The 25,000-nt window shown below is 41.2% G+C and overlaps 4 protein-coding genes, 1 long non-coding RNA gene and 1 other non-coding gene across 7 annotated transcripts in view; 5 read left to right on the forward strand and 1 right to left on the reverse strand.

The window, feature by feature from the left end:
- The window catches only part of LOC123506235 (sulfated surface glycoprotein 185-like), a 7,804-nt gene extending 5,842 nt beyond the window's left edge, over window positions 1-1,962 (forward strand). Inside the window, exon 4 of the mRNA XM_045258161.1 lies at window positions 1-1,962. This exon is cut by the window's left edge and continues 429 nt beyond it. The gene's annotated coding sequence lies outside the window, so the exon portion shown is untranslated.
- Trnar-ccu lies at window positions 921-994 on the forward strand. The gene has a single exon. It is a non-coding gene; the product is annotated as a tRNA-Arg (tRNA).
- Window positions 1,963-2,682: 720 nt separating the features above from the next.
- LOC123506234 (DNA-directed RNA polymerase II subunit rpb1-like) lies at window positions 2,683-4,193 on the forward strand. Its single transcript, XM_045258160.1, has 2 exons — window positions 2,683-2,814; window positions 3,077-4,193. Exon 2 carries the CDS (start codon window positions 3,124-3,126, stop codon window positions 3,868-3,870), a length of 747 nt encoding a protein of 248 aa, XP_045114095.1. The 5' UTR covers window positions 2,683-2,814; window positions 3,077-3,123; the 3' UTR covers window positions 3,871-4,193.
- Window positions 4,194-5,731: 1,538 nt separating this feature from the next.
- Window positions 5,732-6,784, forward strand: LOC123506306. Its single transcript, XR_006675399.1, has 2 exons — window positions 5,732-5,959; window positions 6,141-6,784. It is a non-coding gene; the product is annotated as an uncharacterized LOC123506306 (long non-coding RNA).
- On the reverse strand, window positions 6,531-10,247 carry LOC123506305 (alpha-(1,3)-fucosyltransferase C-like). The gene is made up of 5 exons (XM_045258271.1): window positions 9,336-10,247; window positions 8,758-8,937; window positions 8,329-8,510; window positions 7,531-7,664; window positions 6,531-7,431 (listed from the first exon to the last, which is right to left on the reverse strand). Exons 1-5 carry the CDS (start codon window positions 10,234-10,236, stop codon window positions 7,179-7,181), a joined length of 1,650 nt encoding a protein of 549 aa, XP_045114206.1. The 5' UTR covers window positions 10,237-10,247; the 3' UTR covers window positions 6,531-7,178.
- Window positions 10,248-12,164: 1,917 nt separating this feature from the next.
- LOC123506190 (SAGA-associated factor 29-like) lies at window positions 12,165-22,187 on the forward strand. Of its 2 annotated transcripts, none has more exons than XM_045258106.1 (8): window positions 12,165-12,420; window positions 13,394-13,522; window positions 16,572-16,759; window positions 16,959-17,093; window positions 17,987-18,109; window positions 18,560-18,718; window positions 20,142-20,370; window positions 21,020-22,187. In XM_045258106.1, exons 2-8 carry the CDS (start codon window positions 13,495-13,497, stop codon window positions 21,202-21,204), a joined length of 1,047 nt encoding a protein of 348 aa, XP_045114041.1. In that variant the 5' UTR covers window positions 12,165-12,420; window positions 13,394-13,494; the 3' UTR covers window positions 21,205-22,187. The 2 variants fall into 2 exon arrangements, with proteins under 2 accessions (XP_045114041.1, XP_045114042.1); XM_045258107.1 differs by lacking the exon at window positions 12,165-12,420 and adding an exon at window positions 15,871-16,007.
- Window positions 22,188-25,000: the final 2,813 nt, after the last annotated feature.

Raw genomic sequence — 25,000 nt, forward strand, 5'->3', positions numbered from 1 at the left:
CAGCACGAGCAGTGCAAACAGTGTGGCATCACACTGCAGCATGCAGTACGAACTGTGCAAACAAGGTGTGACAATCACACCGCAGCATGCAGCACGAACCGTGCAAAAAAAGTGTGGTATCACACTGCAGCATGCAGCACGAACTGTGCAAAGTGTGACAATCACACTGCAGCATGCAGCACGAACCGTGCAAACAAAGTGTGACAATCACACTGCAGCATGCAGCACGAACTGTGCAAACAGTGTGACAATCACACTGCAGCATGCAGCACGAACCGTGCAAACAAAGTGTGACAATCACACTGCAGCATGCAGCACGAACCGTGCAAACAAAGTGTGACAATCACACTGCAGCATGCAGCACGAACTGTGCAAACAGTGTGACAATCACACTGCAGCATGCAGCACGAACCGTGCAAACAAAGTGTGACAATCACACTGCAGCATGCAGCACGAACCGTGCAAAGTGTGACAATCACACTGCAGCATGCAGCACGAACCGTGCAAAGTGTGGCAATCACACTGCAGCATGCAGCACGAACCGTGCAAACAAGGTGTGACAATCACACTGCAGCATGCAGCACGAACCGTGCAAAGTGTGGCAATCACACTGCAGCATGCAGCACGAACCGTGCAAAGAGTGGCAATCACACTGCAGCATGCAGCACGAACCGTGCAAAGTGTGACAATCACACTGCAGCATGCAACACGAACCGTGCAAAGTGTGGCAATCACATGTCAGCATGCAGCACGAACCGTGCAAAGTGTGACAATCACACTGCAGCATGCAGCACAGATCACAAGCAAGAATGTAGTGAACACGGTGCAGAGAACACGGGACGTGGATGAAAGGTGACGCTGGTAAGCAAGCTCTGGGTGTACACGAGGGTTGTCCCGGGGCACACAGAGATGAACACACACACCCGGTAGCTCAGTGGTTAGAGCGCTGGCTTCCTAAGCCAGAGGACCGGGATTCGATTCCCCGGCCGGGTGGAGATATTTGGGTGTGTCTCCTTTGACGTGTAGCCCCTGTTCACCTAGCAGTGAGTAGGTACGGGATGTAAATCGAGGAGTTGTGACCTTGTTGTCCCGGTGTGTGTTGTGTGCCTGGTCTCAGACCTATCCGAAGATCGGAAATAATGAGCTCTGAGCTCGTTCCGTAGGGTAACGTCTGGCTGTCTCGTCAGAGACTGCAGCAGATCAAACAAACAGTGAAACTTACAATCGTGTCATGCAGATAACCATTAACTGTGAAGTTGAGTTCGCCATGACACATCCACATGTGTAATGAGTAAGCCAGCTGTAGCCTTGCTAACCGTGTTTTTTTTTTGTGTGTGTGTGTGAGGGGAGAAAGGTTGTACCAATTTATATTAATTTTACTTATTTAATTGTCAATTATGGTTTTAATTGGTGTTACTTTTCATTATTATAATAAGAGAAGGTTGTACAACAAATAATTGAGCCTCATTAGGGACATCGTTTTGTTATATGAGGGAAGTTATATTTTTTGTGATTATTATTTATGTTGCACTGCAGTTACTCATTTTGTGCCATATAACATTCTTTGAACAGAAGTTTGAATAGGACATTAAATGTTACTATTACTGTAATTCACTGTTCAAACTGTGGTTAATATATATATATATATATATATATATATATATATATATATATATATATATATATATATATATATATATATATATATATGTGTGTGTGTGTGTGTGTGTGTGTGTGTGTGTGTGTGTGTGTGTGTGTGTGTGTGTGTGTGTGTGTGTGTGTGTGTGTGTGTGTGTGTGTGTGTGTGTGTGTGTGTGTAGTTTCCTGTGGCGTCATATATTTTATGATTTCTTGTCACTTTCTCGAAACTTCGCGCTGTAAGAAAATAATAAGAAAATAATGAGCAACACATATAAGCTGTATCATCTGGTATATATGAAATAAAAAAATTCAATAAATAAAGATTAGTATTTTTTTCATGAATTAAATATTGTTTTTTATTTTGGTGTGGGTTTGGTGGCTTTGAAAATTAAATTTCCGTATCAAAGTAATACAATGACTGAGTTGCAGGATTCTACCACACACACACACACACACACACACACACACACACACACACACACACACACACACAAATATCACAAACTGCGTCTAATAGAGACATCACATGACTTATAAGACAAAAAAGAAAAAAACCATAGAGGCGGAGATGAGCATGAACCATATGACACTAACAAATTACATTAAAGTCTTCAAGGAACTGGGGCTACAGCCATGGTTAGAAACACCTGCCTCAACCACGACGATCACTAATATTAGAGCTTTGATTCAGAGCTGGAGTCACAGACCTAGTCTTTGACCTCTTCCAGAAATGTACTATGAAACTATAAAGTGAGAGTAATGGGAAAAAAAGGGGAAATGCCGTGATGATTTGTGTCTAGGAGAGTAATCGATAGAATGATTTGGTGATTCATAGTTTATCCATCACACTTAGGGCGGGAAAGGGACATAGGAAAATGTACATGGGGTTAAGTTTTTGCACTGTAAATATTATTGAAGTAAAGTATTAATATGAGAACCAATACGGGAAAGGGTTTTATTCGAAGAGAGAATTTAAGGAAGGCAAACGAGATCTTGTAACTTAGAGACATACTTGGTGAAGCTTCAAATAAAAGGAATGAAGTCTGAACCAAGTTAACGAGACAGCGTTTATTAGACGGCCCTGATCTGTCCTGCCTTCCTGCACCTCGCCTCTGAAACGACTATATTCTGCACGTCCCAGCGGCCTGACGGGTGGCAACTCTGCAGGAACAGGTGTGTGTCGCATGAGAAAAGTTAATTTAGTGTTGTTTTGGGTTTGATTGTTCGGGAGATGTATTCCATGGTATTAGAATATCTTGTAATACTTAAATGGTCATGAGTTATTTTGTTTGGTTATAGCGTGTGTGGTTCATTTTCTTACCACTAATAGTTTGTTGTAAGATGTCCTCTCACTCTCACAATCAAATCTCGCCACCCCCACTCGCCCACACACACTTATAATCAGATCTAATGTCTCCTACTTTGTTCCCACAAGCCGTATGACGCTACAACCTACTCGTGTCGTCTACGTGAACAGCAATTATGTCTGGAAAGTCTCACAGCCCTTCAGCGCCTCCCCCATACAGCATGGTTGATCCTTACATGTCCTACCCACAACGCAGAGCCTCCACACCCCCTCACAACGGAAACACAGCCCCTGCCAGAGTGCCGAACCACGGAGAAAGTAAAACAAGCGCACCTGACACAGCCCCCAACCACGGCCGCTATCCCACCACCGGTAGTAAGACGTGCGATCCCCTTCCCCCTAAAACCTCCGCCCCAGGACCCTCGTCTGTAGAAAATTCCGTCACCTATACTCCTCATTCCCAAGCGCCAGCCTCCGCATACCCCTATACGCCCTCTCAAGCCTCGCCATACCAACCCTATGCTCCGTCTCCTGCCCCATCTTACTTACCCCACTCGTCTTATCCACAATCTGGTGCTGCTTCGTTTCCAACACCTTACCCTTATGGATACGCAGTTCCTTCGTCTTACTCTCCTTACACCACAGCTCCTACAGTCATTGTGTCGATGCCGAATCAGACCCCGCCACCAGCATACGCCCCATATCAAGTCCCGGGTATGGTGATGCAGGGGAACAGTACCATGGCCCCCCCTGAGGAGTCGTTCAATGATGAGAGTGCAACAGACTCGTGTAGAGTGCATGGGAGTGACTACACGCCTCACTATCATCCTCTTCCAAGCTACCATCCTCTCCTCGGCTACCACCACCATCACTACCTCGGTCACCACCACCACCACAATCGACACAATCCAGGGAACCAGTAGTGGGCATGCGTGGTGCTGCGTCATCATAGATGCTTCATGTGATTTTGTGTGGTTATGTTTAGGTTTTAATTAGTGTTGCTTTGAATCGCAGGGGAGAGTGAAAAATGTGGTTCTGTAGACGCTTAATTATTGTTAACTTTTAATGACCACGTAATGTTTCTACAAACTTAATTCATTGTTAACTTTTAATAACGTAATGACAGTAAAAGATTGTGAATACTTCGTTGCATTAGGATATTCTTAAGTTTTATATGCTTGACAGCTTTTATGTGATGCTGAAAGCCTTTCATAGGGCAAAAATAATAAAAGTTTTATAAAAATCTGATGCTTGTATTTCTTAAAACGACTCGTTGGGGCCAATCCTCATGTTCTGTGGTGTTGTGGGAGACCCGTCCTCACCGCTGCCCGTGTTGCTGGGCTCAACTTCAGTGTTACACTCAAGGTAAATGATTGCAGGGCTGATGAACAAAGTGGATTAATAGATACACATACCAGGTGCTATCCTTAAGATGAATCCTTATGACCAAACTTAAGGAAGATTATCCTTTATAAACAAGGAATGTATAAGAAATAAGACAAGGGAGGGCGGCGTAATTCATAAAAAAAATATAATTAAATAAGAAAGTGACCTAAATAAGAAATAAAAAATGACCCAAAGCAAACTAAGTGAAATTTGTCCTTCAATATAAACCGTAAAAGATTAATTCTATATATATGGTCAACCAATCAATCGCCTTAACCTAACTAACATTGTTCTGGATAATCCGTGATGTGAATATGAAATGTCAAAAAGAAGTCACTCAAACACGAAATATTAGATCCACAAAATTAGTGTTCTCTATCGTGGCTTGTCTTGGGTAAGTCGTAATGGTGGTGGTGGTGGTGGTGGTGGTGGTGGCGGCGGTGGTAGAACAGATCTTTATTCCCCAGTTCACTCCGCGCACTATCGTACAGGTAAATACAGTAATTACATTGAAGACTGATTGACACCTGACAGGGAAAGAGCGATTTAGCACAGGCAAACACAGACACACATTCTCTCTCTCTCTCTCTCTCTCTCTCTCTCTCTCTCTCTCTCTCTCTCTCTCTCTCAACACGAAGACTGCTTGCATTGCACATTTGAGGCAAAACGCGGCGGTAAGTCAAACAACTGCACAGCAACAATCGCAGAGGGAAATTCTCGTCGCGTTGCCATGGTGACACACAACACACCAATACAAAGACGGGCGATAACAATATTTCCGCAGTAAACTTCGAGGTACTTTCATTACTGTCACTCCTACTGTTATGGCAACAAAGGAAAACATTTACCAGAAGGATACGATCAACATCAACTTCCCAGAGCCTTGAGAGAGAGAGAGAGAGAGAGAGAGAGAGAGAGAGAGAGAGAGAGATTTAATTCACTTTCATATAGCAGGTAGGTAATAAGTGACTGAACAAACAAGCTACTGTTATTAGTACCTAAATATTACACGTGTTTAATTACTACTAGCATTTATTAATGACAAATCTCTTACGTTGATAGTAATGCCGGTTATGTTAATTGTGGGAGAGTTTGTGTTAAGGTAATATAAGAACTCAATGTAATGAAATACAGTTGGCCAGCACACAGAAGAGAAGCTTTTAAAAATGAAATTCTTTAACATTCTTGGACGCTTGAGAATTTTATAAGTGTTACTTTCAAAAGCTTAAGAAAATAATAATCATGTCAAGAGTGCTTTTTCTCTGTCCCTCCCATTGACGTTACACAAACCTGCTTAAATTATACCTAGAATTCTGAAAGCATCCTTGAGAACACACACACACACACACACACACACACACACTATGCAGAGAGAGAGAGAGAGAGAGAGAGAGAGAGAGAGAGAGATGGGGCGGAGGGAAGATAAATAAGTCTTTAGATCCAAATACTAACGTGGCAAAGCTTCGCGCGGAACAGTCGGGCTTCGGACCAAGACAAATAAAGCGACGGGTGTCGATGTGGTAGGGAGAAAACTCGACTCCACACAACGGTCCTTTCCTTCCCACCGCTACAACGCTTTGGTTTCCAGCCTTGCAGGAACCCGACGGCTTTGAGTTACCACGATAGGTAAGTACATTCAAGGTAGAGGTGAAGAGCGTGTTTGGTTTTTTATCTTTCTCAGTTGAAGTAGTTTGAGATAATATAAGAATTTGATTAGCTAACTATGACGGTTGTACAATGGTAACTGGAATTGTAGGTCTTTTATTGAAAATCGCCGTACAAAGACGTTACATTTTCGCTCCAACAGACGCACAAAAAAGTCGACATGTATACTCCAAACCCTTACGGAGTGCCTGCTGTCACGTACACTGGTCCCGCTCCCGTAATGGCTCCTGCCCAGAGTGTGGTTATGGCGGCGCCGCATCCGCCACCTGTAGTGATCCAGCAGGGTCTGCCGCCTGTACAAGTTGTGACTGTCCAAGCAGCTGCTCCTCCAGTCACGTACAGCGCAGCACCTGCCATGGGAGCTCAAGGCACGACGGTGGTTGTCACCAATTGTCTGCCACAGAAGCCTCGCCCTCAACTTTCACCTAAGACTAAGAAAAGCGGATTTTTGGCTTCGTTGTTGTCCTGAAGAGCTGTGACGGCGACAATACACTGGACGCAGTAGCGGTGGGATTTCGATGTGTTGGTCGAAGGTCGTATTGAGTCTAGTCAGGCTTTTAGTTTTAATTTTAGAATTCTATTTATCATAAATTTTAGTGTAACTGAAGTACTTCATTGCTTTTGCTACATTGCATATTTTTGGATGGAGTGGCACTCTTAACAGTAGGCACAATTACTAGTTATCACTGTTTTTTAATACTTTAATGCAGGGTTTAAGTTTCTCTTGTAGACTGTGTAGTCACTTCTTAATATGGATTAATAATCCCTTAATAAACTTCAATTTATTATTTGATTCAGCTTCCCTTGTATATTTGGTACCCATACGTGTACTTGCTAAACGTGTAATGATAGACAGTTTGAATAGTAAAAGGTACTGATTACGTGCTATACACACCCATTTCCTCTACTAAATACTTGGGAACAGGGTGACACACCCATTTCCTCAACTAAATACTTGGGAACGGGGTGAAGAGATTCGCTGTCTTTCTACAAGCCTGAGTACGTAAAGCCTGCCGGGCATTGCTATTGCTAGGCTAGAGTGTTTAAGGTGGTTTGATAGAACTGAAGAGTAATTAAGACACACGAAGCGAATGTCTGCTGCCTGGTCGAAGAGCCGAAGACACACCTGGTGCCCATCCTGTGTGCACGTTCATGGCGGAGCATCGCTGACGAGGACGTACTATAGACCAATAGACACCAACTCCTCGTACTGGTGTCGCGGGTACAAAGACGTGCAATTATTAGCACCCCACCACCAGCCCCGAAGGTCAGGATAGTTTTGTCGCTGCGCCACGTCCTCGCCACTCCTGTGTAGTTCACTGGCTAGGCTGTGCAGCTTGAGGCAAATCTCACACAGGGGAGGCCATGGCAGCACCTCCCAATATTTCCTCCACAGGTGGTAACGCCCGTACAGCTCCGGCGATCTTGCGATGCTGGCAGTGTAGAGAAGTGAAATAATTGTGCAAGGTATCTGTGGGCTATACGCAAACAACCTAAAACACACACACACACACACACACACACACACACACCTGGAAAGATGATTAGCCAGCTGGAGGGGCGTGCGGTGAGTTGCGTCCACGTAGGAAAACGGTGGCAGGATGTCGGAGTATCGCGCCCCGCCAAACACCACGGGGACCAAGCCGTAATGCAGCGGCAGCCACGTCTGACGCCACCAGCCCAGCGCGAGTCGTGACCATGAGACATACCATCGCCAGAGTAAGAGCCTATCATGAAACTTCTCCACCACACTTTTTTTATTTTTCATTTATACCATATGGGCTTTTCACGGGAATTTATGGGCTAAAGGGGATACTTTTTGTGGTACCTCCTATCTCAAAGCCCACCCACTAGGAAACCGTTGCCCTGAGTGAGGAAGCCCAACCTAACTCGGACTGTGGACAGGATTTGAACCCGTGCGCTTGGAGACCCCTCGGACCCCAAAGCACGCATGGTTCCACTTCGTTTCAAGAGGCTGTAGTCACTTGGGTTTCTAAGGACGTTTCTATGATTTAAATGACAGATTAATACGATTTTTACGTCATTAACCCGTTCAGTACCCCGACGCGATTACATATTTATTCTGCTCACTATATGACGATTTTAAACAACTTCAGAAACTTGTGGGTTGTAAAATAGTGAAGACTATGGCCATTAATTTTCTGACCTTCATAGACCTTTCCTTATGTAAATAAAATCGTTTAATCACACCTAAAATTCATAATAAAAATGCTTTCCAGTAATGAAGGGGTTAAGCTTAAAATAAATAAAAATAAAAGCTTGAAAGAAAATCATGTCATTCTCTTTACTCTCGAATCTCCTTTACTTACCTTCTCCGTGATGTAATCCTCACACAGGTTATTTTCGAAGGCTAGATAAAATTTGTAAGTGGGTCTGAGTATCTTGGTGTAACACACTTCAATATTTTCAATGCTACACTTCAGTTCCCCGCACGATCCATACACGTCCACCTCAATGTGCTTCTGCAGCTCCAGCACGTAAACCTCACGACCTGTTGACACGAACACACACAATTGCGTTTGAGAAAGAAGCATTGGAGGTGTGTCATGTTCTGGCTTGTTTGGATGTTTACTGTCGGTAGAAAATGTGTTTATGGTGACAATCTCTCTCTCTCTCTCTCTCTCTCTCTCTCTCTCTCTCTCTCTCTCTCTCTCTCTCTCTCTCTCTCTCTCTCTTCTCGCTGTTGTATTACACACACACACACACACACACACACACACACACACACACACACACACCTGAGGAAGTGCTGCAGTGTGACACCATCCAAGCCAAAAGTTTAGGACGTTCCAGGAAGGCTGCCCAATCTTTCCCCTTGATCTCCTGCTGAGGGTACCCGCCAGCCAGCGCCGCCAGATACTTCCCGTAGGCGACCCCAGACTTGTCGAGGAGCCCTGGACGCACGTAATCAGCTTCCCCTGAGGATGTAAAGGCTATTCAACACTATATAAAGCTTCCAAACTTCATGAAATCATCTGTAATTTAGTCATAGAAGAGTGAGATGTAGTTAAGATTTAAAATAAAGTAGTCCTTCCTTTTCATTCAGTTTTCCATTATTCTACCATTTACTGTATCAATTTGACTCTTCTACTTTTTGTTTTTTAATAATCTAACGAGTTATTCAACCATTCGTTCTATTTTAGCTACCTATCTGTGCATTCTTTAATCTATTCACTCACCTCTACAGTTATCAATCACAAACTTTATTCATACATTCCCACTTCACTAGAACATCATTTGTCTGATCTATTTATCATTCCACCTAATCATAAAGTTTATATTACTCATCCAATATATATCTAATCCATGTACTTACCATGTAGCGGCAACAATCCTCCGTAGGGCTGCATCACGTCAGACTCCCGGTGATAAGTACTCGTCCAGTTGAAGAACCTTGGACGCCCAAACTGCAGAACCTTGCCGTAACCAAACCCGTCCCACCTCGGAGACTCCATACTCAGCCACACGTACACTTGCTCTGGCCTTCGCACGGCTGGTACATGCTCGGGATCGAAGTCAAAGGAGTGAAATACCACCGCGTCCGCGTCCTCCGGATGGGAGCTGCCCTCCAGAAACAGACAGGAGGTCACGGGACATTTGTGCATCAAGGAGGTTCTCACTTTAAGTTCATCCTCCCATGTACCGCTAAAGAATGGCGTGTAAAAGAGTACTTTCTTGTGATTCACGAAGCTGTTATGTGCTGGGTGATCAGCGGGATATTCTGTGATGGTGGTGGTGGTGGTGGTGGCAAGAGAGTGTTTGCTAGTGGTGCTGGTGTTGGTGGCGGTGGTAATGGTGGTGAGGCGAGCAGTTTGGTTTATCAAGGAATTTATATTTGTTTTCTTTTTTTCTTCGACAGTTTTCTCCTCATCTACTTCATTTTTCATTGCAAAAATATTTCTAGAGTAATTTTCAAGCGCACCATTACGTTTGGTCACATTTCCTTTGAACTTCTCTTCCGGGGACGCACTGTCGCCACGCCCATCAATGTCCTGAGAACCGGCACTTAATGACGCACCATCACTAACTTCTCTAGTATCTTCTTGACCCAGAGTATCCCCGTGTCCCGAATGGCGCTGTTCCTTCTGGGCCTCACAAGTTGCATCCCGATAGAAAAGAAGCAGCAGGAGCCCGAGAGAGACGGCAAGCAGTCTTCCGCAGCGCATGACTCGACTGAAGGAAGACACCACGTTCTTGTTGCTCACAGGGCTCCACATGCTGCCTGATGTACCCTCTGGTGATAAAATTGATAGATTATGTTACCTTATGAAACACCATACTAGACATTTCCGAATATACATATACATATAATAACACTATAGTTACATTGATTCACCTCTAAAATATGTACTGTGCACAAGTACACCTTTATCTCGCTATTTGCTGGAGTAATCAGAACCAAATACGTATTACCAACAAAGAATAAGTTGTTTAACAGATGGTTGTATTTTCACAGCGGTTTTTCTTTCTCCAATCCTTTCACAAGCGAAAGAGGAAATGAAAAATGATTGGTGACGAGAGCGACGTGTGTTTTCTTTAGGATGATTGTGACAGTGTCAAATCCTGCTCTTCTCTCCCATAGCTGGCTGTGTGCAGCGTTGGCGATGTGTGGATTGGGAAAACAATATGAAAAGGAAAACTGATTAAATGGAGGGAACTAATAATAAGCCAAGATGGTTTTGCGGAAAATTAAAGTGACGAAGGTAGAGTTGCATCAAGGGTAATGCAACGAGGTCATGATAGTACTGCTATGCTTGGAAAGTTCGGCTTGTTTATAGGAAAGGAACTAATAGGGAAGGAAAAAGAAAGGAACAATTTAATCTATACGTGAAATATCATGATTGTGTGTTCACGGAGATGCACATGTTAATTAAAGACGGCAAATTTACCACAAATATCCATATTTGAAAGTATATCTATTCATCTATCAAATATAAGATTCACTGAACCAGTGTTTGGTTGCACACAGGACATTATCAAGAATATTGAATTTATGATGACCATAATGACAAAATCTCTAATAACTATTATCGCAACAGCCAACGCGCTTGTGTCTGACCACTCCGTGGCAACAACGGGCAGGAGCGACGATGCTTAACACTGCGCCACAAAACCTCACCAAAGCTGAATACTGCAGCGGAGCAGCCTTTGCGGGCACCACTCGTGTCATCAGCACAGCCCACTGAATTTGATCCCTATGCCGGTGAAAGGGACAACCCTGCTGCACAAAGCCACGTTCCTACCACGCACTCCACATTATTTCAATTTCTTTACATAAGGCTGCTTTCACACGAACGATTTCCGCTGATGCCGCACCTGACGCACGGTTTACCATTGCATTGACTTATGGATGTATTCACACGAGGTCGGAACGGCAGTCTTGCCGTTCCGACAACCGCACGCTGCCGAACTGATAGTATAAAGATTGCAATGGCGCACAAAGATGTGGGTAGTCAAGTATTGCTATAGGCGCCTTCAAAAAGTGATGTTTCCCGCGTGCGGCGAGGGGTATTTCTAATAACTTTATGATTTATTGAGGAAAACATAAATATCTTCAGTTTCCCGATTTTCTTCACAAAATTTATGAATTTTTCTAAGCAAAATATGGAAGGAAACGGATATCTCAAAATTTCTGATAATATTTAGGTTTTCTTAATATCATAATCATGAAAACAGATATCTCTTCAGTTTTCTCTCTAACCACCCAGTGTCCAAGACTCCGTGCTGCATGTCCCGGACCGGAAAAATCATAAAAGCAGCCTCTAAGCCGATACGATGACTGACATACTCCCAGCCACTGCTTCTGCACTTCTGCCTGAAAGGAAGCTATTATGGTCACTCAGATGGCGGACTACTCCTTCCACAGTTTAATGTATCAATCCTGATGAAGAGAGAGAGAGAGAGAGAGAGAGAGAGAGAGAGAGAGAGAGAGAGAGAGAGAGAGAGAGAGAGAGAGAGAGAGAGAGAGAGAGAGAGTGCCACAACTTTATCTCCATGGAAAGCGTACAATGCACAAACCTAGTTAGTAAGTTAGATAGTAAATGAAGGAGCATAAAATGAATAATAAAAGGGGAGAGAGGAATGACGAGAGCCTGCTTCTGGGGGACACTTCAAATCTGGCGGCAGCGAGGCATGTAAACAACGCGTTGCCACAGCCCACTTGCCATACCACTACCAATGCATCACCGCGACGCCATCAGGAGCTGTGGAACTCCCTCTTCCTCCCAATTTCAGCTTCTGGACTAGGCAAAATCTTCACAAGCCAGTGGTGGAGCTACTGGTGTACAGGGAGCAGATAAGTGGTGGCTGAGACATATCGGCAGGCAGCACCACAGCGACACAGCAGCTACATGAAGGTCTACTTGGGCGCCCTTCGGACCTCCTCACTTGTCATCAATACAGTGAGTTATGTTCAGGTGTTACATGTCGCCTTATTGATTGTACACCCTTACTGTATCTAATCAGCTGTAATGCACTTAATGCCCCTCCAGTGCCTGTATTTCACAATGTACGGGATGGTTTGTCTGGTGGTAGTAGAGCGAAGGGTGGGTTTCCGAAAATTTGACGGATTCTTTCGGGTTTTGTGTTATTTACCAACATGTATTTAAATGTTTATGACATGTGAATATTTTCAGTGTTAGAATGGTTGTGTGTGCTTAAATAACCCACTGAATCATTCGATACACAGACACCACACAGGAAAATACAGCAGGAAATGTTAAAAATTAATTGGTATAAGAGGCATTAATAAATTTTCATTAGCTGTATGGTCAGGATGTATAACTCCACTGGGTGGCTAGTGGTAATCAGTATTGTCTTACACATAACACATTTAGTAGGTGTTTATAACTCTAAAGGAGAATTATCACCAATCTGCTATAAACATTTTCAACTTGTAAAAGCAACAATATAATAACAATAATATTAATAAAAGTAATGACAGTAGTAATAATGACAATCTTTAACACCCATCACTAAAACTGAACTAAACACTCATGGGGAGTGAGTTCTCGTCCTAACGTAGGATGGGGACACAGATGCCTGCTGTGGCTACAATACATTTGCACGTTCTAACAAGTAACACACAGCCTGGCATCCTACAAATATTTTTATTCAGTTTAATATATAGTCATTTTGTGAGTGAGGACGGCAACTCTTTTTTTTAATGTAGGAGGGCAAAAGCTGACCAAGGACAACCTAAAACGAAAAAAATAGGCCCTTCTGGTTAAATTAATTCAGTTGAAGAATGAGTATGGTTTTAAGCTGAATGTACTAAACACTACATTACACAGAATGTATGCTTGGTTAGGATATGTATTGGTGTGTGTGTCTGTACACCTGCATTTGTGTTGGATACAATGGAGTGTCTTTCAGATTCTGGTGGGCGTGGTGGTGGTGTCCTGGGTGTACACAGTGCTTGCAGGACTGAACATCGCTCACCGCATCCTTCGCACCGTCCCAGGCTCTGCCTGAGCATGGGGAAGGGCAAGGACAAGAATCTGGGTATGTACAGGCTAGCTGTTACTAAATTATTATTCTCATTAAGTTATTTCTGAATTTTGTTTTTCAGTCGGGAACATTTTTTTTATTATTTATTTATTTGTAACATTGGATCCTTGTCAGACATGTATTAGAAGACACCAAATCCTTGATACAGTAAAACCTCACTATAGCAACCTTTTTAGGAAGGTCAGTTTGGTATGTCTGAAAATTCACTCTGTTTGGTCATTATAATGGCTTCTTAGTAAATTGTTCATTATATAATGGATTTAGTACAAAAAATAGTTATTTACATCCACTGGTTGTTCAGGAGATTTTGAATATCAATTTTCATCTATAATGATGAAGTGTTAGTTGAATAGCTTGTCCAATAGACTTAAAGGCTTTGTTATAATCTGCACTTGCTATATCAAGGGTTTCTTGTATACAACTGGCGCCAAAAAAGATGACAAAAACATTGTCCAATTGAGGGATTATGAAATTCAGCCATATCACCAATAATACTGGGGTTTATTTCTTTCATTTCCTTTTCCTAATATTCAGGATTCACGGAGTAACTTTCTTTTCGAGCCATGATCTCACTTTATACTTTGGGGATAGGCATCATTTTTACTTTCTGAACTTTTATTCCTGTTAATACATAGTTCTCTCTCTAACTCTAGCATTACTAATTGTTTCTTGAATTGTTCTTGTTCTTCAGTAGAAAGCATCCACAGATGTTATATAGTCACCAATAATGGGCAGTCTAGTAGCCAATGGCAAGTGATATGAAAAGATGCATAACAGCCGCTGGATAGTACATACAGTGACAACGCGCTGGCTTGGCATTGCTAAGGTCGACAGATTGAGTCTTGCTTGGGCTCGTAAGTTTAAGCTGTTTACTGGGAGGTTACTATTGTGGTTGAGCGCCACAGTGGGAAGTTGGGTTCACCTGGCTGACGTTTTGGAGAGCACCCATTGTGGTGGATACCAGAATTAAAAACCAACGAACTTAACTTTAACTTTTAACTTTAATTAACTTGCATGCTTGAAAGACCTCTTGTCCTTCAATTGTCAAAATTTCTGGTAAAACCATTCATGTTAGTGTACTTGAGGCTGTCTGTCTAGAGTTGCTAGATCATATATAATCAGTGCTCTGCTTTCTCTTGCAAATGGACCTAACTAGTTGACTGATACCAACTGAAAATTTTGTCATTTTTTTGGCGCTGACTGTGGGATTTATCATGACTTGGTCACAAGTCACATGGTTAACAAGTCTACATTATTTTCATGTATGTGCAGTGAAATGTGAAATGCTGTAGCTGTAGTTCATAGTAGGAGTCTTCTGTCAGGAGCGAGGTCATAGGAAGTGGGATTTTTGCAGGGTTGCAATAATGATTTAAAAAATATTCAGATAACCTTATTTTTAACAGTTTTAATATGAGTGAAAATTATGATATCAAGATAATGAGCTCATAACTTTCTTATTCACTTAACTAATTATATATATTACTATATCTTAAAGAGAGTAAATTTATTGAAAAGATGTATAGCAACTTGTATTTTCTGTGAGACTGAATACATTCTCCATCTCTGTAACTAATGATTTAACAACCACACATGTATTACCTTCAGTTATTAGCATCTTAATAGTTACACATTCTGAGTTTATATTCTTAATGAGGAACTTAAAGTTATTTCACTTATTGTTTTTTGTGTTATTGGATTTTGTTGTCATCAATAATTTTTTTTTAAATTAACAATTGAAATAAAACATCTTTGTGTCATTATCTTTGTATCATTTGGCTCATTACCTCTTGTAAACCAAGATTCTGCGACAGAAAGGCCAAGAATGTGAAGATTCAACTCTTAGAAATGACAGCTTGTGGATTCAATAAGGCAGCATCTTGCCTTATTGAATCCAAACTAGATCACTTTAGAGTTTAACCTTGAAATATTTTGCCTGTACTGTAGCACACACTGTGAGCTCTTTGCTATGTATTTAAAAGTCTCTCTTGTCATGTTAGAGGTGAGGTTAGGATGAGGCAAATCATGTGCTAGCTGATTTATAAATAAACGTAATAAGAAATAAAAAAATGTGAGATGTTTTTCCAAGATTAGTTGTTACTTGTATTATTTTACTTGTTGTACATAATATATAAGATGAAGTTTCACTGCACATCATGCCCTTCTAACTTTCTTATTTTTAAGGACGATACCTTTAATTATTAACTTATTAATATACATTTTTCATAAATGAAATTATATGAGAACTTTGGTAGTGCAATATAGTAGTGAATTTTCAATAGCATTTCTAACAAGCGATCAAACTTTAGCCTACAAAAATAAATCCTTTATTGTATTAACACAAGGCAAGCGAGACTAAGCCACGAAACTGAGCCACGAGGGGTAGCGAGGGGGTGATGCGTGTGGCCAGTTCCTGGTGTGTCACTTTCTGCTCAGCTGAGAAGAGTGCCTGAATGCCGGCTAACTACTGTGCTGACAGGAGGTTCGTGTTTACCCTCCGGGTCACTGAAACCCAGCTGTTGCAATGGACCAGCACTAGATTGGGTGTTGAACTGCTTCCTGTTCCCTGTGCTACTTCTGAGGACATAAGTATAAGTGTGAAGTGTTATAATTAGTGAAGTACATGACTGTTTATGGTTTATGTTGGGTAGCTTGGCCTAGCTACATCTCATCGTAGGAATATCAAGAAGATGAACTGTGTGTTTATAGATTTGGCTGTGAACTACATCCCTAATTTCTTCATAGCAACTTTGTAATTTGTGGATATGAAATGTGGACACATCGTTAGGAATAAACCCTGCACCTGAATGAGGGACTCCCTGCACTAGGCAGCTGTCACTGATGATAATGAATGGCAGTGTTAGTGGTTCCTGAAATTCTTTAGACAAGAGGCACTGTATGGATATGATTTGATTGTTATCCAGTGTTACATTGCTGTCCATCACTTTCTGCTACACATCTTAGTTTTACACTGTCTCACACTCCTTCACATACACAGTTCACAGTTTTGTTCTTCCTGCCTCTGACTTGCCTGGAACTACTACAGGAAGTCCCAAGAGGAGTGTGGACAGCCCAAAGTCTCCCAAGATGCGGGGCAGAGATTCATCACCTTCCTTCCGGCGGGAGCAGCTGTTGAGGAGTGAGCCTCTTCCTCCCATCAATGTCACCCCATACCCACTCTCCACCTCCACAGAGATGGCCATGGCAATGAGCTCAGAGGCACAAGCACTGCAGGTACTCAGTTCACATTTTCTTATGCTTCTCATGTGTACGTAAATGAAACAGTTAAAAAGAAACAAAATGCATACATGTCCAAATTTGTCTAACAGTCCTTTGTGTGATGAACACAAAGCAAGTGAAAATATTACACACATTTAGTTTTGTTTACTCATACACTTTTATCAGCACTAATTTCTCATTGCCATGCATTCAGGAAAGAGTGAAGGTGCTCTCAGACATCGTACGAGAGCTGCAGAAGTCACGTGACGACAACATCCCTCACATGAACAACATTAATGTGCTCTCTGACAAAATAGTCAATGAAGAAAAGCTAACAGCCTCCAGTCGGGTGAGTGAGGTGCCAGTGAGACTATGATCAGTGGCCAGCAAGTGGTTGCCACCGCCTGTTTTGTGTGGTGTTATGGAGACACTTTGAGCAGAGCTGGTTAAGGGATCAAGTGACAAAAATAACAGCTTAGGCCTTGGCTCATGTTATAAGGAGAATGAGTGTGGGATATGGTGTATATATATTGTTATGTATAGTTTCCTAGACAGAGAGAGAGAGAGAGAGAGAGAGAGAGAGAGAGAGAGAGAGAGAGAGAGAGAGAGAGAGAGAGAGAGAGAGAGAGAGAGAGAGAGAGAGAGAGAGAGAGAGAGAGAGAGAGAGAGAGAGAGTGGGGGGAAGCAGGAGAAAATCAGTCCTTGAAATGGATACACATTCAAGGAATTGTAAAACATCAAATATCATAATTTAGTTTTCTTTCTTTATTTTTATCTAATTACTATTATGTACTATTATTGTTATCACATACATGGAAATATAGATTATGATTATCATTGATATCACCATCACCACCATCCTGACATAGTGCTTTTTACTGTGGTGTAATATCTGAGGCCATGAGACTAACCCTCTCTACTAGTGGCTGACCTTTGTGACAGAACTCAAGAGGTCTTTCCAATTCCATGCTATTTTCTGCATGTGGTAATACAGAGTAGTACAAATAGAGGTAAAATATATATACGTATACGCTTCACCTCCACATGACTCGGTTATTTGCACCAGACAGTTTTTAGTGGTAATGTTTTTGAATATGATCAAGGAAAAGAATGTATACTCTTAGGGAAACTGCATGTTAGCATAGTATTTCATGGAGAGAAATCACCAAGAGATACTGTCTAAGAAAGCAGCACAATAATGAATATGTTTACAAGCTTATGGATTTGTTGATGCACCAACAGAACAAGCTGAAAATGATGTATGAGCGTTGCATCACCGACACAGAGAAGGAAGTGCAGCTGATGAAGAAGGCACTTCACACTGTTTACCAGATACGCAACATTCGGCATGATCTCAGAATTCAGGTGAGAATTACAGTATTTACTACCACTGGTATATCAATATTTACCTAAGTTAAATGAGTGCCTCACTATTTCAAAGTTCTGGTGGTAGCAAAATGAGCCTGGTAATCTCTCAATATTGTGGAGTATTGAATGAAGTGCATAATAGTTTGTATATAAATACTTATACACTTTCAAATGTATATACACAGTCAAGAAAGAGAACTATGAAAAGGTTAGTCCCTTTTAAGAGGGAGTTTTCAAGACACTTGTCCTTGTCTTTTGGCTAATTCTTTACCAGTCTTTTAGGGAACTTGCATTTCAAGTGGGCTTTTTGTAGTTTCCCACTTGCATGAAAAGAAAAAAAAAGGTATTGGAAGGAATGGAGTAATCATGGCAGTGGATAGAAGACATGGCACTTGCAAGCCTCTCAGGAGTGGCTGAAGTGATGACTAATATTGGCTGTGTACTCAGGCAAAGAACTCTGGCAACAAAGAGACCATCCGACGTGGTGCCCTCATGAAGATGCTGCTTAACTGTGCCCAGACGCTGCCTCTCTGGATCGGCAACTTTGGAGAGAAGCCGCCGCCCCTGTGTGGTGCTGTGGCCCCTGAGCAGAACTATGTGGCAAAGGTGGGTGGGTACTGGTGTATGTATGTGTGTATTCAAAATCCATTATTTACAAGTATAAATTCCATATTAAGCTATTCCAAAGTTGAAAATCATGTTTCTAGATGTGCTTAGTATTAATCAACCAACAAGTTTGTGTCATTATTCACAAACAAACAATGTGTACTGGAAAAATAAAATGAGTTAGCAATAATTTCCCTCTCTTTATCTTTCTTGCTGTTCTTTCTTTCCATCTTTCTACACATTTCTCTCCTTCCCATCTGTCTCATATTTTCTGTTTTGTGTTTCTCTTCTAATTTTTGTACTTTTTTTCTTTGTTTTCTTCTTTTTTCTCTGACATTTCCTTCTTTCTCTTCCCAACCATATTCTGTTTTTCCCCTTTTTCCTTTTATAATTGTTTCTATTTGTCTCTTCCTGATCTATCCTTCACAAGTTTCTATCCTACCCAAGCCATTCCTTCTTTATCTTTTCCCATGTACAGTAAGCCCCTCGCACTTAGCGAATCTCAACTTGGCAAAATTAATTTTTGGCAGTAGGGTGGCCACGGACCACTGAGTGCACAATTGATGATTTGAATTCAAACTTGGTGGTCCCTTGGCGGCTGCACAGCAAACCACGCGGCTCCCTGGTGACATCAGACCTCTCTCTAAACCTATCAGAATGCAGTGTGAAAGTCCCCTTCAGCCATTTTGTTTGTGCTACCCTCTGTTCTGCTATTGTGGGAACAAATTCTGGCAATTTACCGCCAACTTGGCCTCTACCAGTGCAACAAGTGGTACTGGTCGGGGTAAGGACAATGTTGGTGGTGGCAAGGATGAAGTGGGCGAGGGAAATGGGTGGAAAAATGGGAGTACAGATGAGGAAAGCATCATAAATCATATGGTGTGAGTGAAAAGGAGAAAATTATTAAGATGAGAGACAAAGGAAGCAGAAACTGTGACATAGTTAGGGTGTTAAAAGTACCAGAGTCAGATTAGTTACAGCCTTTATATCATGTCTTATTTGCTTTATTTATTGTTTATTGGTCTGTTTCGTACATGTGTTCTTATATGTGAAGCCCAAAGATTTTATTTCAGCTCAAAAGATGGTATTTTAGGGGTCAATAGAGGGACTTTGGCAATGACCAAAGACTGATTGAGGCATTTTTTAGGCAATTTATATGATATAAAGAACTCGTGCTTGGCAAAATTTGCATTTGGCGGTAGTTTCACCAAACTAATTAATTCGCCAAGTGCCGGGGCTTACTGTTAAATTCTTTGCTTCCATTTTTTTCTTTCTCCTTGCTTTCACGAGTTTCTATCCTATCCATGCCATTCCCTCCTTATCTTTCCCCATGTATAATTCTTAGTTTCCCTTTCTTTCTTCTTTCTCCATGCTTTCACTAGTTTCTATCCTATTCATGCCATTCACTCCATCTTCCCTGCAGGTGAATGACATGGTGGCATGTCTGGTGAGGGGCAGTGAGGGGGAGGACAACTGGATTCTGGCGGAGGTGGTGAGTTACAACCCTGCCACCAATAAGTATGAGGTGGATGACATTGACGAGGAGCAGAAGGAGCGCCACACTCTGAGCCGCCGCCGTGTTTACCCCCTGCCGCTGATGAGGGCCAACCCTGAAGTGAACCCCGAGGCACTCTACCCCAAGGGATCAATTGGTGGGTTCATGTTTGTCTCTTACTTATTTTTATTAGTTTGATTGATTGTCGGAAATGTAGTCTGGATATCGGCACTTCCTGATGTATTTGGTTTTGGTTTTGTTTGGGTCTGTAACTGTAATTAATTATTTGAATTTCTAATTTTTGTTCTCCTATTTTCCAAAAATTGTATGGTATTTCTTTATTTTCTTCTATATTAGATTTTTCAAAAGTAATTAAGCACATGTAATGTGTTTTAGTATACAGTATATAAATTATGATGTCTTCGTTGTATATCTTCTTCCTTACATTAGTTATGAATTTCCAGATGTTCATACTTAGACTACACTTTTTGAAGGACTATTCCAGGTATTGATGGTTTTACATATGAATAGAGACTGATTTTGTGCAAGGAGTTCAAGAATTGAAATTAGAGATTTTAGCTCTGTGGCCTCTAAACTTGGGTAATAAAGATAACATTTGTGGCACAAGGCTGACTGTTATAGCTAACTCCATTAACTTTTGTGATTATTTGATAAACTCACGCTCCTAAGAAGAAACAAACAAGGAAGTCTGTTCCTTGAAGAGTCCTAAAACAAAGCCCTCAAACTTATATATACACATACAAACCCCTTGACTTTTTACATGCATGGTTTTTGTCTTCCTCCAGTCATGGCTCTGTATCCACAAACAACCTGCTTCTACAAGGCTGTCATCAACCGTCTCCCCACCCTGGCCACAGAGGAATATGAGGTGCTGTTTGAAGACCCAACCTATGCTGACGGGTACTCACCTCCACTCATGGTGGCCCAACGCTACGTCATCCAGATCAAAGATGTCAGTAAAAAAAAGTGAGGCAAAGAGGAGGAGGGGAGAGGTGAAGAGGATCAGCAAGATACAGACCAGGTAGAAGGAGAGGTGTGGTGAGAGGTGAATGAAGATTGAGGCTGAAAAGAAAGAGTTACAAAGCCAATAAGTGAAATGCTGAAAGTAATGTTACCAAAAAGTAATAAGAAGAGATGAAGTAGTGAGGTGAAGAATACTGTCACCATGAATGAAAATAACAAGAAGGAAGGTAAACAGATGAAATATTATGCAAAGTAAGGTGGAAGTGAACCTTAATGACTCAACAGTAATTAATCACTGGAGTCAATGAAGGAAGGAAAGATGAGAACCAGACAAAAGAAAGTAAAGATAGAATGTGATAGTAAAGAAACGATAAAAATAGACTGATGAAACTGGCAATATATTGAATAGTTGGCAAGTGGAAAGTTCTCATTTATGTGGTTTGTTTATATGTAAAGTGCTGGACATGATTCTGTTTAGTCAATCAATACCAATATAACATGTACCTATAGTGGGTTCTATGGGACGGCTGAGAAACACTTGAGATGATAGAGACCATGGCAGGCTAAGATAATAATTTATATTAACATTAAAGGTGATCAAGATTAATATGAAAAAAGAAAAAAAAACTTTGCCACAGGGCATTCCTGGATAGTATATGGACATCAAAGACCTGTAGGGAAGAACATTGATTCAGAGGACATCCAAAATGTGCAGTGTCTTTCAAGTGTCTTACTGTAGAAGTTTCAGGTCGTGTATGCTTTTTGTGGCAGTTCTTTGCTTCTTACATGTGAACTCTGCTTCATAGACACTACAAAGTGAGCAAGTACTGTGAAATGAATGCCATGATTTGTCACACCCAGATGTACAACGTGTTTTGAGTGTAGTGTTTATAATAAGTGTGTGTTTGTGTGTGTAAGAAAGGATGACTTGGATGAAAATATAATCTTTATAGTGAGTCACTGAGTTTGTATAATAAATGAATGAAATTTGTTGTTATTAACACTCATGACCTTTCTTCTTTAAGTGTATTATGTTATTTTTCCTTTGTTGCAGAAAAGTTAGACTTTTTTGTGCATGTTAACTAAAAGATATCAACAATACATTTACTACTAGGAAATAACAGAGTGAAAAATGCTCCTTAATATGTTGTTATAACTTAGTAAGCTTTGGACAAGAAAAAAAGGAAAATGAGAGAATGTCATTAAATAGGACTTTGTCAACTAGATTGAGACAAATAGATCCCTAGGAATAACTGATGAAATCCTGACACTACTAAAATCTTGAGACTGAATGACAGAACCCATAGACTGATGAAATTCTGACAATGATGGAACACTGAAACTGACTCATAAACTTAAAAAGAACTTACACTGACTGATGAAAGAAGACTGAGAATGACTGAGTTCAAGAATGGTTTTATTGGAAGTCAAAACACAATCTTGTAAGCAACAGGGCAAATTTATAAGGTCAAGGACGATTTTGCATGTTCAGGGATAACTAAGTTCTTGAACATATTTTGTGGGATGAAGGAAGGTTTTGTAAGAGTGAAGGACGATTTAGTGACATTGAGGATGGCTCTGTAAGATCGAAGATGGCATTTTGAACTGAAAGAGAACACTGTAAGCTCCATAATAATTGAGGACAATTCTGTAAACACAAGAAAGACTGAGAGACCTTAAAATAACCTGAGATCAATGACAATTTAATGAGGTTGAGGATGACTTTGAAATGAAGGAGTATACTCTAAGCTGCATAAGAATTTTGTAACAATGACTCAGTAAGGACAAGAAAGACTTACGAGATCTAAAGACAATCAGACATCAAGGACGATTTAGTGAGGTTGAGGATGACTTTGTGAACTGAAGGAGGATACTGTAAGCTCTGTAATCATTTTGTAACTCGTAGGTGACTCAGGCACAAAGACAAGTAACCTCAAGGACAACCCAGGATCAAGGATGAACTGCAACCTCGAGAATGACTTACGAGAACTTAAAGACGACTTGCGAGGGTTCAAGGACAACCTCAGGGTACTTTAGGGCACAAGTAAAAGATAGCACTCGGCCTTGTATGACAGAGTGGAGTCAGTCGAGGAGGAGGAACATGTATGAAAAAGGGGGTCAGCATGATCGGAACAAGATGAAAAAAAAAAAAAAAAATATAGCAACTTGAATTTTCTCGTAAAATGTTTATGACTGAGGGATAAGGTGACCAGGAGGAGGAGGAAGAGGCACGGGAGAGAGCGAGTCACCTTACACTCTCTCTCTCTCTCTCTCTCTCTCTCTCTCCATATACACACACTATCTATCTATCTATTTATCGAGTTATTTCTATCTATATTTGTCAATTTATCTAACAATACAGCAAGTTTATTTCCTTTATGGTTGGGTGAGAGAGAGAGAGAGAGAGAGAGAGAGAGAGAGAGAGAGAGAATAAATAATCAAATCTCAAGAAAGTATGAAGCTCTATCACTACTTCCTTTCACACCAACGTAACCAAACAGACGCTAAACACAACCACTATCTTGCTCCTCTAAGGGATCTCTGGAGCGAAGGAGAAGAAAACATCGAAGTATCAAGTCCTCTAGAAATACTTAACCTTCACGACCCTCTTCGATTTGTCTTGTAAGGGCAGTTTAGTGGAACCCTACAAGGCTCTTCTGAGGTCGCGTGCCTCTCCTTTGGGACCACTTTTTGGGAGAACCTGGCCGGGGTAAAGGAAGGGCAGTGTGGGAGGAAGAAGGGAGGTTACGAATATAAAAGGAGAGAAAAAAAAAAGAAGGTAACGGGGAAGTGTTGGAGGTAGACAAAGGAAAAGAAGGAAAGAAAGGAGTATAAGAAGGTAAATAGAGGATAGAAAGGAGAGGTAACGGGAAAACTGTGTGTGTGGGGGGAAGAGTGAAATGAATAAAAAAAAAAGGGAGGAGAGAAAATGTTTGAAAGGAAGGTGGCAGATAAAGAATAGTGAAAGGAATACTGTAGAAAGCAAACTAAGACTGAAAAGAAAGAATGGAAGGAAGGAAAGAAAAAGAAGAGAAAATATGAAAATCTATGGATCGTAAAAGTATATGCGAAGAGTAAAAAAAAACCACGGAGAGAGAGAGAGAGAGAGAGAGAGAGAGAGAGAGAGAGAGAGAGAGAGAGAAAGGAAAGGGAGAGTGTTTTCTAGATGTGACGCCACCCCCACCTCCTCCCCAAGAGTGTCTCCTCTGGGGCGTGGCTGGATCGGGGGAGGAGGTAGGGGGGGATGTCTGAAGAGGGAGCCTGGCTAAGAGGGGGTTAGTGGTCGGCTTTACAAAGTTTATGGAGCAGTTCGATGACACCCTTCCTCTGATCAGGTGTTATGGGCGCCAGGTGAGCTCTCTCTCTCTCTCTCTCTCTCTCTCTCTCTCTCTCTTAAGGTTGCGTTGTACACGTAAAGAAGTTCTTCAGAAGAAAAGCAGCGGCTACCTACCAATCTCTAGTAGTGTTGTTGTTGGTGGTGGTGGTGGTGATGACGTAGTAGTAGTAGTAGTAGTAGTAGTAGTAGTAGTAGTAGTAGAAGTAGTAGTAGTAGTAGTAGTAGTAGTAGTAGTAGTAGTAGTAGTAGTAGTAGTAGAATGATATTAATAAAAAAAATGTATAGCAATAGACAATGTTTTTTAATCATGCATATATTTGAAGTACACTATGGGTATTATCAAAGCACCACTCCTAACAACACAGAAGAACATTTGATATATGTACAGAAGTTCTTCAACGAATATTTGCTGTCTAAAATTGACACTACAAAGTCTTTACAAAAGTTACGAAACACGGGATGTCAT

Source organism: Portunus trituberculatus, chromosome 19 (genome assembly GCF_017591435.1).
Source record: "Portunus trituberculatus isolate SZX2019 chromosome 19, ASM1759143v1, whole genome shotgun sequence".
Lineage (NCBI taxonomy): Eukaryota > Metazoa > Arthropoda > Malacostraca > Decapoda > Portunidae > Portunus > Portunus trituberculatus.